Source organism: Dermochelys coriacea, chromosome 4, assembly GCF_009764565.3.
Source record: "Dermochelys coriacea isolate rDerCor1 chromosome 4, rDerCor1.pri.v4, whole genome shotgun sequence".
Taxonomy (NCBI): domain Eukaryota; kingdom Metazoa; phylum Chordata; order Testudines; family Dermochelyidae; genus Dermochelys; species Dermochelys coriacea.
The window spans coordinates 32,689,435-32,707,131 of NC_050071.1; the positions used below are offsets into that span (position 1 = coordinate 32,689,435).

At 39.5% G+C, this 17,697-nt stretch overlaps 1 protein-coding gene across 2 annotated transcripts in view; it reads right to left on the reverse strand.

Annotated features, from left to right (window-relative positions):
• PAPSS1 (3'-phosphoadenosine 5'-phosphosulfate synthase 1) overlaps nt 1-17,697 on the reverse strand; it is a 71,902-nt gene that overhangs the window by 2,162 nt on the left and 52,043 nt on the right. For both annotated transcript variants that reach the window (XM_038399399.2, XM_038399400.2), the window contains exon 11: nt 6,565-6,794. In XM_038399399.2, coding sequence (XP_038255327.1) covers nt 6,565-6,794 — 230 coding nt within the window. The remainder of the gene's footprint in view (nt 1-6,564; nt 6,795-17,697) is intronic.

A 17,697-nucleotide genomic window follows, 5' to 3' on the forward strand; every position in this document is an offset into this window, starting at 1 on the left:
AGAGATTCAGATATGCTATCTAAGTGCATCTCAATCAATGCATGGTCTATTTGACCTCTCCCTGGCCCTGTTTGTATAACAGCATCCCTAAGGAGCAGCCACATAGAGCACAGACCTGAAGACTTCAAGCAAGATATGTCAGATGGCTAAGAACTTCTGATTAGAGGATTATGGGGAATATTATAAAGAAGCCTAGGGGTCCATTGCTGCATTAAAAAGTTCTATTTTTTTAAAGAAACTGGAAGAACTTAGTATCTAAAAAAGATTTACACAAATCTTCATAAAATTAAATTTTGTATTGGTCAAGGAGTTATTCCTCCTCTTCCTCACTTTTCTTTTTTCCTCCAGCAAACATTTTCTTTTATAATGCATGACTTTCCTTAAACCCAGTGGGCCAGATTCTCAGCAGCTGGCATAAATAAGTTTAGCTAAACTGAAATGAAACTATTACAATTTAAACCTGCTACTGATCTGGTCCAATAGTATTTGCTTAGTCCTTGCATATGCCTTGGTTTGAAGTTGTATGTGTTGCCAGAAAGTTTTCCATTTTAAAATGGAAAATACTATCAAAGTAGCTTTAATTGTTCAACCACTCACGATTTGACATATTTACTAATGATAAAGATCATAACGCCATTGAGTATTAGCAATGGAGGATGTAACTAGCAAGAAAAGGAAGCCTTATCCAATACCATTACTGAAATTATGATTCAATAGGACCCAGCATTCTTTTGAAACAACACATATTGGTAAAGGTAGTTTGCTTCCAGTTGAAAAGGTGCTACTTGAGAAAAACAAATATCTTAAACAATGCAGATCAAGGAGGACTGCTAAGGAGGACTCCTGGATGTGTTAGGAATTCTTGTGCTCATTACTCAGTGGAATGGGAAACTGGGCAGGAATAAAATGTGGCGAGGAAAGGGACAGAAAGACACCTTTACCATAAGAATAATGTTGATGTTGGGTGGACACTTCAAGGGCACCTAAGTCTCATTTCCAAAAAAGACTTAGGCACTTAGAAACTTAAATCTCAGTTAAATTAAGGGAATTTAGGCTCCTAAGTTCCTAAATCACTTTTGTAAATAGGACTTAGGCACTCTGAAAATTATTTCTATGGGATGGAATTAGCTTTGGCCGAGCCAAATTATATTACCATATATGCTTCCACAAGTTATTTAAAATTATTTTCCTGCCAGTTGTGTTTCAGATTGTAGCACTGATGTGATGGAGTACCTTTTACAAGAATAAAGGTTACTCACAGCCTTTTAGAAGTGGCCAACAACAAAAAACAGAGAGCGTGTCCTTAGTTTATTTCCCCCTTAGCCTGGTAACATTTAAACTATTTTGTTTTGGGGAGTAGCTATATGGATTGGTTGGTACAGCAGGGAATTTCATGAAGGATCTGCACAAGGATTAAGAACTCCACTTAAATTTTACAATTTGTGGAGCAACAGCAATTAAACACACATTCCAAAAAGACAGGAATAAATCAGCTGTGAAAACTGTCAACGTGGCGTGAGAAACAGAAAACTTGATCTTCAAAATATGCACCAGTGAGATGATGAAAGTTTCTCCAAAGCATACTGTACTGGAGCTCTGTTATACTGAAGCTGTAAAATCACTCCATGAGAGTGCCATGAAATATGTTTTGCGAGTGGGCATTGAAGTTTGGGTTAGATTGCTCTATTAAACCCATAGCGGGGGTGGGGACGAGGGAGGGAGAAGAAAGAGCTCCCTAGTATTCCTCATGCCTCCTCTGTAGCTGAAAGGGCATTTGAAGGTCAACAATGCTGCAGATTTATAGCCTGGTATAAGTCTGAGACCCAAAAACAAGTACAGTCTGTTGGCAGCTCAGTTCTAAAGAGCTAGGCAGTTGAATAAGGGGGAAATGGCAATAAGTCAATTAAAAAGACAAGATGGATAGAGAGAGAAAGAGTATTTTACATGTGGAAACCTATATTCTATTAGGATGCAAGCAGAGAACAATTTGGAGCTGTCCACTTGGTCTTCACATTACTCATGTTGTATATCAGTAACACAACTGGACTATACCAATAATCGCGATATAAAAATCAAACAAAGTATGTGATAATTGACAAACCAGACAAAATAGATTAACAGTTCATTATTTTCTTTCATTCTTCAAGACCAGAGTTCTTATCACTCCAGTAAAATGGGCTTCTCTCTCTCTTTAAAGATTACAAGTTTAACCATTCAATAATTTTTTGAATTATAGTAGTACCAAGAGGCCCCAGGAGAAATCAGGGTCAACATCGTGCCCCGCTATGAGCTTTACATACAAAGAATAGGAAGACAGTCACTAACCCAAATAGCTTACAGTCCACATAGGCAAGACAAAGGGTAGGAGAAAGAAAATATTACCTCTGTTTTGAGATGGGGAATTGAGGCATGGAAATTAAGGGACTTGGCCATGGTCACATAGGAAGTCTGTGGCACAGGCAGGAACTGAACCCAACTCTCCAGAGTCTCAGTCTCTGTCTGGTGCCTTAACCTCCAGGAAAGTGTATGCTCATAGCAGAACGATAGCAGGCTACTGAGAAAAGTGCAATGTTTAGTTTAAACAAATTGAAATTTCCCCCTACACTTTTAAAGCAAGCAAGCATTTAACATTTTAAATTTCCCATTTTCCAAAAACCATTATCATTATCAGGGCCAATAGAAGGGGCTAAAGAAGCATCACTCCTTGCATATGTAGATAGATTAGCTTCAAGCACATTTTAGAGAGAGGACAAACAGCCTGCTCTGGTAGCTGTATTTATGGGCTTCCTTTAGCTAAGAGGATCTCACTGGGTTCTCCGTCAAGACAGAATTATTAATTTTTCTAAAGACTGCTGTGGTTTCTTTCAATTGTTAAACAAATTTCCTTTCTTAATAGAGTTTCTTCTCAGCAGCAGTCTGTGGCTTAATTTTACAGGAAAGTCTTCTTGCAAAGACTTGGGAATCTGTCCTCTCCCAAACAATTACTGTTATTCAGCTGCCAACTCCAGCCTTGCAAAGTTACACAGTTAATTACTTCAGTCAGGTGTAACAGCTGCCTTTTCATCATTATCATCATAGTATATTTTTGGCTAGCAAGCAAATTTGCACCCACCTAGTACACTGTTATGATTACAATTCATTTGGAAGTTTTCTCCAAACCTCTTGCTTGTATTAATGTTAACTGATTCAGTTATCAATGGGTAAGTATGATAAAATTTTACATTAAAAGTTAAGGTTAGCACAGGACCATAGTGTTGTACCATCTTGGTTTCTGCATGTAATAATTCACTGAAGTAGAATGTAGTCTTGTGGGGAAATTCTACAAAAGCTCAGCTTTGAGCAAAAATGCTCAAGTTTTCCTGAGGAAAATGTAGGTGAGATCAGCTATCCAGCAATGCAAAGAAATGGTAACACAGCATGCTAGACAATTCTGCTTTGATCATTTGACAAAAGGAAAAGCACAGAACACATTTAAGTCTGTTTTCCCTCCACAATACCAAGCTCTCTGAGTCCCAGGTGGTTGACTTGCATTCCCTTTGTAAAAGGATTTAAAACTCTGCTTCCTAAGCACCTCTTTTTCTGAGAATGCTTCACCCTACAAACTTTCTCCATCACATGAAATGGGAGTTCTGCTGTCACATTTCAGTTTGGCTGTCTGTTGCTGGTTCCCTTCCACTACAACTAAAGAAAACATTTCTCAGTTGCTTAATTCTCTAGTTCCTAGCCCCAACATTTACATTACCCTTTCCATGAACACTGCTCTTGACTTGCCCAATGTTTGGTTGGATAAAATGCTTAATATTAATTGCTACTGTATCTATTACAAGGACCTTTAAATAGCAGGTTAATCTAATGGCCATGCCTGCATATTTATTCAATGCACTAGCAGTGACAGTACCTTATCCGTATAACATACCGATAGTCTCCCCATGCACTATCCCATGTTACAAGTGGGTAGACTTGAGGATTTAACTTTCTTGCCATTGCTAACATTGCTGATTTAGGACTACATAGTCCATGATATCACTATACTCAGACATCTTCAAGTAACAATATATTCATGTCATTAGTTTGACATTACTATAAAAGCTTGTAGTTTATTTTATATAAATACAGAAATATTTAGTGCTGTTAGTAACTTTTCAATATTAAGTAGTTCTACTGCTCTCAGTTATTATAAACAGCACCAGCCCAAACTATGCACATAATCCCAGGTTAGCTTTTAAAATTAAGCGTTTTTTAAAAATAAACTGTGGTAAAATTTACAAGAGGGACTAAGTCCCATGTTTAAAAATTGCTTAGACACTTAGGCGTCTAAGTGTAGAACCACTTACTATAGTGACAGAAGGGGTTCTTTCATCCACTTCTCAGAGTCAGTAGCTAGGTCTATGGAAGCATTCTTCCATCAACCTAAAGTTGTCTACACTGGGGCTTAGACTGGCTTAATTACATCACACAGGGCATGACATTTTTCCCAGCACTGAGCAATGTAAATAAGCACGCCTAACTCTGCAGCATAGACCAGCCCTTAGTCTCACTGAAAGTCAGTGGGACTTGGGCGCCTTAGCACCTACAGCACTTTTGAAAATTACTCCACCTCAGTAGACACCCAAAACTACTTAACCATCCCAAATTGTTAATTAAGCATCACACAGAGCCCAGGTACAACATGGTTATATGGGCTGTCCAAATGCCTGCTTAATTTCCCTCTGTAAATTTGCCATATAATCCTTGTCGGCATTGCACAAGTACCCTCCTTGCTGCAAGGCTGAACATAACAGGTCTGTCTACCTTTTCCTCTTCCCCACCCACAAGTTCAGCCAGTTAGTGTGAAGGGGATGGGAACACCTGCTCAGCTCTACAAGAGTGAAAGCCATGGTCCTATGGACTTATTTAGCTCCAGAATAAACACAGCTTCAGTCACTTTCAGTTTTGCAGAGTTTAGGAGTTCTTCAGAATATCATCTTAAATACTCCCTACTTCCATCTGGCCTCACTCCTCTAGTAAAAAAAAAGCCATTTAACCTCTCTCATCTTAGCAGCTGCCTGGGCTTGCAAGCACTAGCCTCAAACAAATGGTAGGAGGAAAAAAAAAGCACTGGCTTTCTTATATGGCCCTCATCACCATGGGATCTGGATGCCTCAAATCACCGATTGATTTTATCTTCACAATATACCCCTGGATGGTAGAGAAGTATTATTCCCATTTTACAGAAGGGGAGCTGAGGCATGACGTAGATTGAGTGACTTGCCCAAGGTCACACAGGAAATTCGTGGCTGAGCTGGTAATTGAACTCAGGTTCCTGAGTCCCAGTCCACTGACCTATTACCTAGACCACCCTTCCTACCCTATAGAAAAATCCTGAGGGAGGGATCCTGCAACTTCAGCAATATGTACATGGTGGTCACATGCGCAGGCCCTACAGCACAGCCATATTTTTTCTATTGCCTGAACTGGACAACAACAAGAATTAGGGGTGGTTGTATGTGTACACAGAAAAATGTTAGACCCACTCATAAATCAGGTCAGTATCCAGAAGGGACAGAAAGCTCTCAGAGAGGCCAGCCACTGGGGGAAAAGCAGCAGTGCCACACAACACCCCTCAGCAGACCACGTGATACAGGCAACTTGCTTGCCCTGATAACTGAGACTGATACACCACATAGCACCCAGATGTAGTATAGGGTAGATGTAGGCCAGGGGTGGCCAACCTGAGCCTGAGAAGGAGCCAGAATTGACCAATGTACATTGCCAAAGAGCCACAGTAATACGTTAGCAGCCATCCTCTCTCAGCCCCTCCCACCCACCCGGATCAGCACCTCCCTCTCCCTCCCCCATCTCCTGATCAGCTGTTTCGTGGCATGCAGGAGGATCGGGAGGGGGAGGAGCAAGGGAGCGGCAAACTCAGGGGAGGGGATGGGAAGGAGTGGAGTGAAGGCAGGGCCTGTGGCAGAGCCAGGGGTTGAGCAGTGAGCACCCCCCAGCACATTGGAAAGTTGGTGCCTGTAGCTCCAGTCCTGGAGTCGGTGCCTATACAAGAAGCCGCATATTAACTTCTGAAGAGCCACATGTGGCTCCGGAGCCTCAGGGTGGCCACCCCAATGTATGCTATAGACATAATGTACCTAATTTATGCTGTCTTTTTGGAAAGACATCTACCCTTACAGCTTGTCAGCGATATCAACTAGTATAAAATGAAAGCAGTTGTGTTTTAAACTCCTGAAGAAAGTGGTTTGAAATGAAATGGCAAATGATTTCCACCTACAGTGGCACTGCACTGGTAGGCACCACAGTAATATATATAGAAACTGTTTTGGGACACACAGAATGAAGAACAACCTCAAAAGAGGTGGAGGTTAAAATAATTTCTTCTATACAAAGATAAAAAAACAAGTTAAGAACTGTGAACTGAGACTAAGTGTTCCCAAACCAAACTGTCTGATCCCCGAGAAGCTTCTATTTAATCAAAAACTAGGTAATAAATGCTGAAAGACTTAACAAAAATACAACCCAAACCTCACACATTACTCAGAATGTTTTAGTTTTAAAATTAAAACAACTTACTGTTCAGAGTCATAATAATCCATGCCCTTCTTTTTCTTATTGTAAGCTGCAACTCTGAAGGGTACAATTTCCAAAGTTTTGAGGCCTGGCGCCATAGTCAGCACTTTTGCACCATGGGTTGGTTCATAAAGATCTTTCCCAGTCTCAGGGTGTGGCATGCCTGCTGGATCCCGTCCCACAATGTAGAAATTAGCTCCTGCTACCATCCGTGACCTGCAATGCCACTGAACCTGGAACACAATTTGAGAAAAACAAATGAACAGGAGACAAAGAAGTTGTGGGAGGTAAGTGGGATGACCAACGCCGTTATTGCTACTGCTAAACTAACACTATTGCCTATGACTTAGAACTAGGCTCTGGAGTCTCATGTGTCCCAAGAAAATAAATAAAATGTGCATCAGTGTATATATTGTTGTTGTTACTCTACAGTAAAAATATAAAACAAGAGTTTGCTTGAAAGCAATATTACATACCAGTTTGTTAAGCAGTTCACAAGCCATAAATCAGTGAGGGTTCAACAGAGCACTTGCTATTAGGTTCATGAAGACCTGACTGGTCACAGTGCTGGTTTTCCATTTCCAGCTAATAAGTTTCATTAAAAGACAGTCAGGCTACAATGAATACTTTCCTCTTACTTTTCCATGTAACCAATTACTGTAGTTGCCCTAGGGATGTCATGTTAAGATGTAGGGAGAAGCTTCTGTAGGAGATTAATAGGACTATACAATTTGGAAAGAATATGTTGACATGACGAATGAATGGAATGAATAATGAATAGAATGGTCAGCTGGGACCTCTAAATTTAAAGGAACTAAATAAAAAAAAATCTATAAGGGCAAACACTAAGTAATATAATTAGCCTATGCAACTTCCTTGTGTAGGATAGCACGGAAGTAAATAGCTCAGTAGAATTTAAAACAGATTAGCTATTCACGTGGATAAGAGTATCGTAGTTATATTAACAACAATGAAGTTAAAAGAGGTGTCCTGTTTCAGCCTTCTAAACATAAACTTATCAGTTAGGGAAGAAAGTTTCCCCTTGAGGTGAAAAATTACAGTGTTAATGTAGATATATTTCAGAGATTTTTTGACACCTACATCTGAAACATGTGGTATTGCCCACTATAAAAAGACAAGAGACTACAACAAAGAGACCTAATGTGTAAATCACTATGTTTTTAATGTTTAACAGCAATGTCAAAATTAACCTGTCTGTAGAGAGCAATGCAGAAATGCTGTTTGGATAAGCCTACAAAAATCAAGAAATGTAACTGAACTAATATGCTGTGACATTACACTCTATGATTTTATAAAAATATGCAAATGAGCGTGAATATAATGTAACTGGAATATGCTTCATGCAAGAGGTCTCTTGTAAGGTATCATTACAAAGCTTATGATCTACTGAATGTGGTCATCCTATTTGTATAAATGTATCACTCTTGTATCTGAAACTAGAAATATGAAATAACTCTGAGGTCCTACTGTAATTATGCAAAGTGTGGGTCATTAATGGTGGTTTGAAATCTTAATGGCCCCCTTTAACCAGGACAATTACCTGTAAATGGCTCTTTTTACTTGTAAGTCTTCCTGTATACCTGTGGGCTGGCAAGTGGGTAATGAAGTTTTACGGTGACATGTGATCATGTCACCTGAACTGGAATCCATCTTTAACCTGGTGCTTTTCCATTGAGAAGAAGGGTGGGAATCCAGAGGGACAAAGGATTCCCGCCTTATGCAAAAGATATACAAGTGGGTGGAAGAGAACAAAGGAAGTGGCCACCATGAGAAATCCCCTAGCTACCACCTGAGCTGGAACAAGGGCTGTACCAGGGGAAAGGATTGTGCCCAGACTAGGAAGGCATCCAGTCTGTGAAAGGTTTCAGAGTAGCAGCCGTGTTAGTCTGTATTCGCAAAAAGAAAAGGAGTACTTGTGGCACCTTAGAGACTAAAATTTATTTGAGCATAAGCTTTCGTGAGCTACAGCTCACTTCATCGGAGGCATCCGATGAAGTGAGCTCTAGCTCACGAAAGTCTGTGAAAGAAACTTATAGAAACATCTGTAAGGTTGAGATCGTATCTGTATTCAGTGTTATTACTGTACTAGACTTAGACGTGCGTGTTTTATTTTATTTTGCTTGGTAATTCACTTTGTTCTGTCTGCTATTACTTGGAACCACTTAAATCCTACTTTCTGTATTTAATAAAAATCACTTTTCACTTATTAATTAACCCAAAGTATGTATTAATACCTGGGGGGGAGAGGGGGAACAGCTGTGCATCTCTCTCTGTCAGTGTTATAGAGGGTGAACAATTTATGAGTTTGCCCTGTATAAGCTTTATACAGGGTAAAATAGATTTATTTGGGGTTTGGACCCCATTGGGAGTTGAGCATCTTAGTGTCAAAGACAGGAACATTTCTTAAGCTGCTTTCAGTTAAGTCTGCAGCTTTGGGGTAGGTGGATCAGACCCTGCATCTGTGTTGGAGCAGACTGGCGTGTCTGGCTCGACAAGACAGGGTGCTGGAGTCCCAAACTGGTAGGGAAAGCAGGGGCAGAAGTAGTCTTGGCACATCAGTTGGCAGTTCCCAAGGGGGTTTCTGTGATCCAACCAGTCCCACATGCCATGTCAGAAGAGTGTTTCACACCTTCAAACAGTGGATGACCATAGGTAGGTAGCCTCTGATTTATAATACAGAAATGACTTCCACATCCTAATCTAAAGAAACACACAAACACAAGTTAATATTTAAACATGTAAATATAAGCCTTCATCTAGACTTATCCTAAAATTAAATCTGTTTTCTGCATCATTTTTATATGTATTGCCCATAAAAGTGGTGCTTCATCTCCAGGCAATCCAATGACATCTAAGATTTCCTTGGGTCTTCTACATATTTAAAATACATTAATTTAGCACAGTGTTTGGAACACTGATCTGAGACATGAGGGAGCACATATCCTGGAGTATTCTTGAGGATACTAAAATACCAAATACTAAAATAAACGATAGCAATAGTTTAGACCCAAGCACACACTATTTTTCTATTCCATAATATTACAATTTCTAGGCACAATCCTCAACACTCCCCCCAAAATTTAAAAGTTAATCTGATGACTAAAATGCACATCCCTAAAAAATTATGCATTCTCACAACATTGCTTTTCAACAGCAAAATTCAGAAACGCATATTTAGAAGTGCACCTGTATTCAAATAACTATGCTTCTTATTTGGTACTAAAAGGCAGGAAGAGGGGAAAATGATCCATGAGCTAAATATACACAGTGTCCCAACAAAATGTTAAAAAGCAGGTAAGGTTGCTCAACTGCATATATCACCAATTTAATAATAAAAAATATAAAAAAAGGAAATAAACCACCACAGGAAATCCCTAACTCAATGTTCACCCATCCACCACAGTTTTGCCATATGTACATTACCTCACCCAGACAAGCTCACCATAATGCACGTCTTTCCTTTTCATCTCTGCATAAAATGTGCAACACTTATCTCCAACCATAAATGTCAATTATTGAAAAAACAGTTATGCATAAAACACCACATCACTTAAGTAACACGGACAGGCAATAGTTTCCCATATTAATACACTACAACCTACTGCTACATAAAAAAACCTCCCTTTATTAACCATCACCCAAAACAACACACTGAAACATAAACCATTAATTAAAATCTATAGGATTCACACACTAGCCATCTATTTCTATATATCAATTCAACACTCCAACCAGTAAGAAGGTAACTAGTTCTAACACGGTTGGAGTAAACGTTGCACTGTTTTGCACGGAAGTAGGGAACTCTTAGTGCACAGATGGCTCAAGCACTCTGCACCCCGGGCACTCTTGCTTGGTTCTCGGAGACAAAGCAGGAGTGGAGGTGGCTACGAGCACCTCTGATGAGATTCTGGGCTCCCTGCTCCCAACATCTCTGCATATCACTGCTAATCCAAAGCTCCCCAAAGCTTCTCCACTCAGAAATCAATCGGAGTTAGGTGCCTAACCCGCTCAGGTATTTTTAAAAATCCTACTAGGTGCCTATCTACATCTCTCAGCACCTAAATACCTTTGAAAATTGGGTTCTTTTGAAAATCCCACCTGCGAATCCTAATAGACTCTATATTAATTCTGGGGGGGAGAGAGGGCTGAAGTGGGGAAAAGGGTTGTTCATTTGTGTTTAACTGGTTGGGAAGAAAAATTACACAACCTTTAATTTTTTTGCTATCCTTTTTGGGAACACTTAGTTTCTCTGAAAATGTTTTATTTTTCCTTTTTATTTATTTATTTTTTGGCCTATAGTAGTATAATGACAGATTAATGAAAAGGAAGTCTTTCCATCAGTGAAATGTGATCTGGCTCCACATATCCATTTTAAACTTAAATACATTCCCCCTCTTTAAAAGACATGCAGCGCAGTAATTCCCTGCCAAAACCCAAAGAGCAATAAAAAAATTACATATATAAACATTTTAATTGCAAGCATTACTATAGGTTAATCAGTACTATGAAATAATATTTACCCACTTTCAGCAGTTTTACTTCTGCCAAACTGAAGTCAAACTAAAACAACTTTCCATCTGCGTTTCCCTGGCCTTCCAAACTACACTGGGTGGCCATATTAGATCAGGAGGCATCTGGTATCTTGAAGACAGTTTGATCAATTAGCAAGTTCTACAAGATGGCAAGAGACTAAAGAGACGGATGGAAGGCAGAGTGCCAAAGGACTGCATATTCCCACTGTCCTTTTCTTTTATCATAAGGAGTTTCACAGTAGAATAAGTCAGCAAATGACAAGAATTGAGCAATTAAATAGAAAAAATGTTAACTCTGATGAATGATTTTTAGGTCATCATCAAAGTTATGCCAGAATGAGCAATTTCTTACCTGATCATTTTCTGTTAACAGCTTCTCTCCTCATTGCATCACTACTGGATTAATACCATTTACCTAAGAAATTTGGAGGCAATCCAATGTTGCTGTAGGCTCCAGCACTAAGCCCCCACCCTGCAGGCCACCAGAAGAGTTCTTCCAAAACCGTAAAATCCTCCAGCAATGGATTAGCATTAAAATAATACTTGATTTATATATACAATCTTAAATCAATCAAATGTTCTCGTCTTTTAGGGAAAAATTTCAATTTGTTACAAATTGCATTCTAGTCATTTACCAGACCACCAGGTAGGTGGAATAAGGAGAGAATCTGCTACAAAGCGAATTACACCAGGTCACAAATTTCTCTTCTGTTGCACAGCTTTTCTCCTCTTTCATCACTAATGGGAAGTAGTGTACCACAGAAGGAGGGAGTGAAAGGATAAAATAGAGTTTTAATTACTGTAATAGAATAACAGGCAGAAACAGACATTCCCCCATATACAACAAGAGATTTGTATTTAAAGGAATTATTTGAGAACCAACCCAGTAAGCACCTCTTACGAGTAGATACCTCCACAGGGGAATGGAAACCTACTTTGCAAATCTTCTGCAGATGAAGCTTCCCACAAGGCCACTAGAAACACTGTAAAGGGAGCTGTGAATCTTTCTTCATGAAAAGTTTTTCGGATGCCTAGCATTCCAACTGGTGCAGGATTTAACATCTTGTCTGCAGCAACTTTGAAGACCTAGGCCAGGGATGGGCAAAACTTTTTGGTCCGAGGTCACATCGGGATGTGAAACTGTATGAGGGCCGGGTAGGGAAGGCTGTCCCCCACAAACCGCCTGGCCCTCACTCCCATCGACCCCTCCCACTTCCCGTCCCTGACTGCCCCCCTCAGAACCCGCCACCCATCCAACAACCCCTGCTCCTTGTTCCCTGACCACCCCCTCCCCGGGACCCCCCCCGCCCTATTGAATCGCTATTTTGTCTATACCACTGGATGCAGAAGATCTGGTGGCCTGATCTGAAAGGCAGGCTTAGTCCTGGAGACTCCAGCAATAACACTGGATCACATCCAAAATTCCACAGGTAACATTACCCATTAGTGATGAAGGAGGAGAATAGCTCTGCAGCAAAAAGGAGATGAAATCTCAATTTTCAGAGCTGAAGACAGATTAGTTATTAGGGATTAGGATGAGACTTTCATGGGGCCAGATTACCCCATATCAACCTATCAAGAAGTTGCCTGCAGCTTTCTAGTGCGATCCGCTAATGGAGTAGGATACTGAACTAGACAGACCTTGGGTCTGATCCCGTACGGCTATTCCTGTGTAAAAAGCAGCTCTCACCAAGAGCTACTTCAAGATATACAGAAGAGCCCAAACTGACAAACACAGGTAAGGGAATGAACAGGTTTTCATTGGCCATGCAAGCGGCCTAATTGGAATTGGAAAAGGTTCAGAAAAGGGCAACAAAAATTATTAGGGGTATGGAACAGCTTCCATAAGAGGAGAGATTAATAAATGACTGGGACTTTTCTGCTTGGAAAAGAGACGATTAAGAGGGGATATGACTGGAGGTCCTATACAATCATGACGATTAGGCAGAAAGTAAAATAAAGAAGTGTTATTACCTCGCTTCTCATAAGCACCCAAACTAGAAGTCACCAAATAAAATTAAGAGGCAGCAGATTTAAAACATACAAAAGAAAGTCTTTCTTCACACAACGCACAATCAACCTGTGGAACTCTTCGCCAGAGGATGTTGTGAAGGCCAAGAACATAAGAAGGTTCAAAAAAGAACTAGATAAATTCATGGAGGATACGTCCATTGATGGCTATTAGCCAAGATGGGCAGGGATGGTGTCCCCAACCTTGGTTTGCCAGAGGCTGGGAATGAGTGACAGGGAATGGATCACATGGTGATTACCTGTTCTGTTCATTCCTTCCGGGGCAGCTGGCACTGGCTACTGTCGGAAGACAGGATACTGGGCTAGATGGACCTTTGGTCTGACCCATTATGGCCGTTCTTACAAAGATCCAGAAGATGTAGGGACGCCATATCGGAAGTGTTCAGTACTCAAAATTGGGGCTATTTGTTCTACAAACTCAGCACCTATTTATGTACCTCAATAAAGTGACAAGATTTTCAAGAATATTCGGTACCCAGCAGCTCTATTAGTCTCAACAGATGCTGAGCACAAATGAAAAATCTGTCCACTTTGTTTAGGTGTTTAAACAGGAGCTATTGTATGCAGGGCTCTTTTGAAAATCCGTCCCTTAGAGTCTTAGAAGATGGGTATTCCTCATGTCACATATACAAAGGAACAGTATTTCTCGTGTATTTCCAAAGTTACTGCTATTTCTGTTAGCAATATATTCCAGACTAGGTTGTCAACAGAAAGATTCCAGAATTTAAAAAAATAGAACATTACTACAATTACTTCCCCTACATCAAGGAAAATAGTTTTAAGACTGCAAATCTCAACAGTCAGAAAATGTGAAAGTTACAGTTCCCACAGCAATTTTAAACATGGCCATACTGCATCTGTGCACTATTTCTGATTACTTGTCAGACTGAAATATCCTGAATGAAAAAGGTAGGAAATAACACTTATTAGAAACTTTACCTTTGCATTTCCTGACTTTTTGTTAAAATTTCAATCTTAAAGCATATATTAAAACATATTTCAAGGTTTGTTTGTTTTTAACATGCACTTATATACACTCACACATTTTAAAAACTGAGACATGCCAACTTTTTTTTCCTACATTACTTTTTGTAAAGTTCATAGTTACAAGTGCTTCACTCATTCCATCAGCTCAACTTTGCCATTTTTTCCCTCTTGCTAAACTATTTATTGAAGGCAGAAATTTTTTCTTTAAAAAGAAATTTCTGCGTAGACTATGCCACATTGAATAGAATTGACATTCCTCTACAGCCAAACACAGAGAACTGTTTTTAGAGAAGTGAGGAACTTGTTTAACTTCTGTCTGTAGATAATCCTCATTAACATAATAGGTGGATAGAAAGATTGCAAGTAATACTTACTAGATTCCAAAGTGTAACATATCGTGATTCCATGTATGTTTTAGATATTTTTCCTAGTATTCCAAATAAGCCTAAGGGATTTAGGCATCCAATTCCCATTGAATTTCACTGCAAGTTGAACACCTAATTCCCTCACCTTTGAAATCCCAATCTAAGTGTGTTATGAGTAAAACCACTTGGAGTCTTTTTATGATGTAATCTCTGATAGGCCAAAGTAACACCTATTGATTAAATATCTTCGGTTCTTTCAGAACTAGATTTTTTTGTAACCAAGTAGCAGTTCTGTGGCTTCTAGGATAAGCAGTTATACAATTAGTTCTTAAGCAAATTTTCTTCTTCCATTGTTGGTTGTAATATTTTCAGTGTGTGGCTTAGCTGTACAATATATAGTAAGTAACTGACTGAAAATGATAGAGAAGTTCAGCGGACATCAATTTATCCCCTTAATGGGAAATATTCTCATGTTTGTCAATCTTCACACTTTAATCAGAACATCCTTCTGATGTGAACAAGTGGGGGGAGATTAAATACATCTTAACAAGTACAGCACCTTGTACATGTGCATGTTTTCATTCAGTGTACAATCTTGGTGCCTTAAAATTCTACCTATCTTGAGGAAAAGTGTGTCTTTTATAGGAAATCAATAGAATTCACCCTGCAAATTAGAAAATTCCCTGCAGGGCAGGTGACCTTTTAAGACTCCAAGAGTGTAGTACATTCTTATCCTCTAATAAAAATAACTATAAACTAACATACATAACATAAAATAGACACACTGTGTTAGACAGTAGTTAAAATGTTTTAAAAGAAAAATACCAGGCAACCACTGAGAAAAAGTGATACAGAAGATCAATCAGAGTGATACTGTTACGGTACTGTGGCATTAGAAACATGCAACATGCAGAAATAAAAATTGAGTCAGCAAAAAGTTAGGTTTAACAGACTTCTGCAGACACCTATAATCATCTTCCTACTCCAAACATTTACATGAAAAAATGTAAATTCGCATTTTTACAGCTTTAAGAGTCAAAGGCCTGCTTCTGCAGCTGCTTCATACACAGATCTCCTATTGAAAGATGAATATCCTGTGTGTTAGGTACTAAGCATGACACTGTATTCTGCATTAAATTATACTGCAAGTCTTAACAGTGTTAACAGGGCAAGAAATACAGGATTTAACATTTAAGATGGGAGCTCATATAGTATCTAAGTACTCTACAAATACTGGAACCAGAAACTAATTACAGAATTACCACTGTTCAACTGGTATGAATTTTCACCTTGACCACAGCTAGACAGCACATGTACCGGATTCCACTGCTGATGAGAGCTATGGGTACAAACAAAGCATCTGAAGTCTATTTTACACATTTGCACCACGAACACACCATCACTTACACAAGCAACATGCAGATGGGCCACTATAGCTGTTGGGCTTTTTCTGATCTCTAAAGGAAAATTTTATGTTTTATACCAAGGGTGGCCAACCTGTGGCTCCGGAGCCACATGGGGCTCTTCAGAAGTTAATATGCAGCTCCTTGTATATTCCAGAACAGGAGTTACAGGTGCCAACTTTCCAATGTGCCTGGAGGGGGTGTGGGGGTGTGTGCTCACTGCTCAACCCCTGGCTCTGCCCCCCCTCCCCTCTTCCCATCCCTCCCCTTGAGTTTGCCATGCCTCTCTCCCCGAGTCTCCTGCATGCCACAAAAGAGCTCATCAGGAGGTGGGGGAGGGAGAGGGAGGCGCTGATTGGCCGATGGGAGGGGAACTAATGTGGGGCTCCTGACATATTACTGTGGCTCTTTGGCAATGCACATTGGTAAATTCTGGCTCCTTCTCAGGCTCAGGCTGGCCACCCCTGTTTTATACTATCATACTGCTAATAGCAACCAAGAAATCTCAGCCACAATGAGACCTGGTGGAGGATACAACTGGTGTTTCATTAGAATAATTTCAAAAAGCTTTAGAATCATGTAAAGTGCAAGTGTGAGAGGCAAGAACATAATCAGCAACTATTGTCCAAGTGTGATGCATTCATATTCCTTGACAATGTGCTCATCTTCCCCAGTGGTTGAAGCAGTTAAGGTTTTTATATGGCATTTGCCCTTTTTGGAGTGATTCTTTTCCTTCAGAGATAACTGTCAGGACTGCAAATATAGTTTCCTAGCTGGTTACCCAACACATCATAAAAAGAGGTTTTAAAGTACAAAAATGCTAAATAGAGGCCTACAAAACATGCCCATTAAATCTTTACAGACTGGAAAACCATGTACATCCTGTTGATAACCATACTGACTTAACAGCTGCCTGTTGTTCTGTAAATCATTTGCGCTAAAGAAACAAATCTGGTACCAATGTCTTCTAAATGACCTACAGAAAATGATTAAAGGAAGAGTGTCTTTTTTTTTTCCTTAGCTGGTTACAATACGTTACTGGCAGGCTGCTTTCTGAGGTCATTGGAAATGCTGCAAAAATTAGGGGATGTTTCTTATTTTATTCAGTATCACGACTGAAGGTTGTGGGTAGAGTTCGTTCAAATCCCTCTTACACACAAGATTTTCACTTGGAAAACATGGAAACAGGGACACTGTATTCATAAGCGATTTAATTTACAGGTGTTTGGTTTTCTTAAACCACAACAGAGTACAAGAAGTAGCCAAAAGCAAGAACATTGTTAATATCAAAAAAGAGGTTTAAAAAAAAAAAAAAAAAAAGCATGAATCTAGTTTGAGTGAAAGGTGGCAACACATCCACCACAAGCACCAGCACAACCTTCCCACTGTGCCTAGCTAACACGTCTCAACTGTGATCTGTGATCTCAACATTTAATTCTCTTCACTGTATCCCACAACTTCTAGAGGGTTCAATCTGAATGCAAACCTTTAAATAAAATCTTGCCAAAAGTTATTTCATAGTCATTTTTATGCAATGCCATAAAGTAATTCTCCCTAGATTAAGTTTGCCAAAGACTCACACCCATCCACCCACCCCATTGTCCCATTTTTAATTGGGACATAAAACTAGGATCTCTAAAATACCTGTTTTTTTGGCAATTATTCAATATGTTAAAAGACTTTATAACTTCATCTAAAAAGAAAAGGTGAAGAGATAATATATCATCATGTCTTTTTAACAGAAAAAAGTAAACAGCATCTAAAAATTTGACACTGCTCTGTCTCCCATCTCCCACT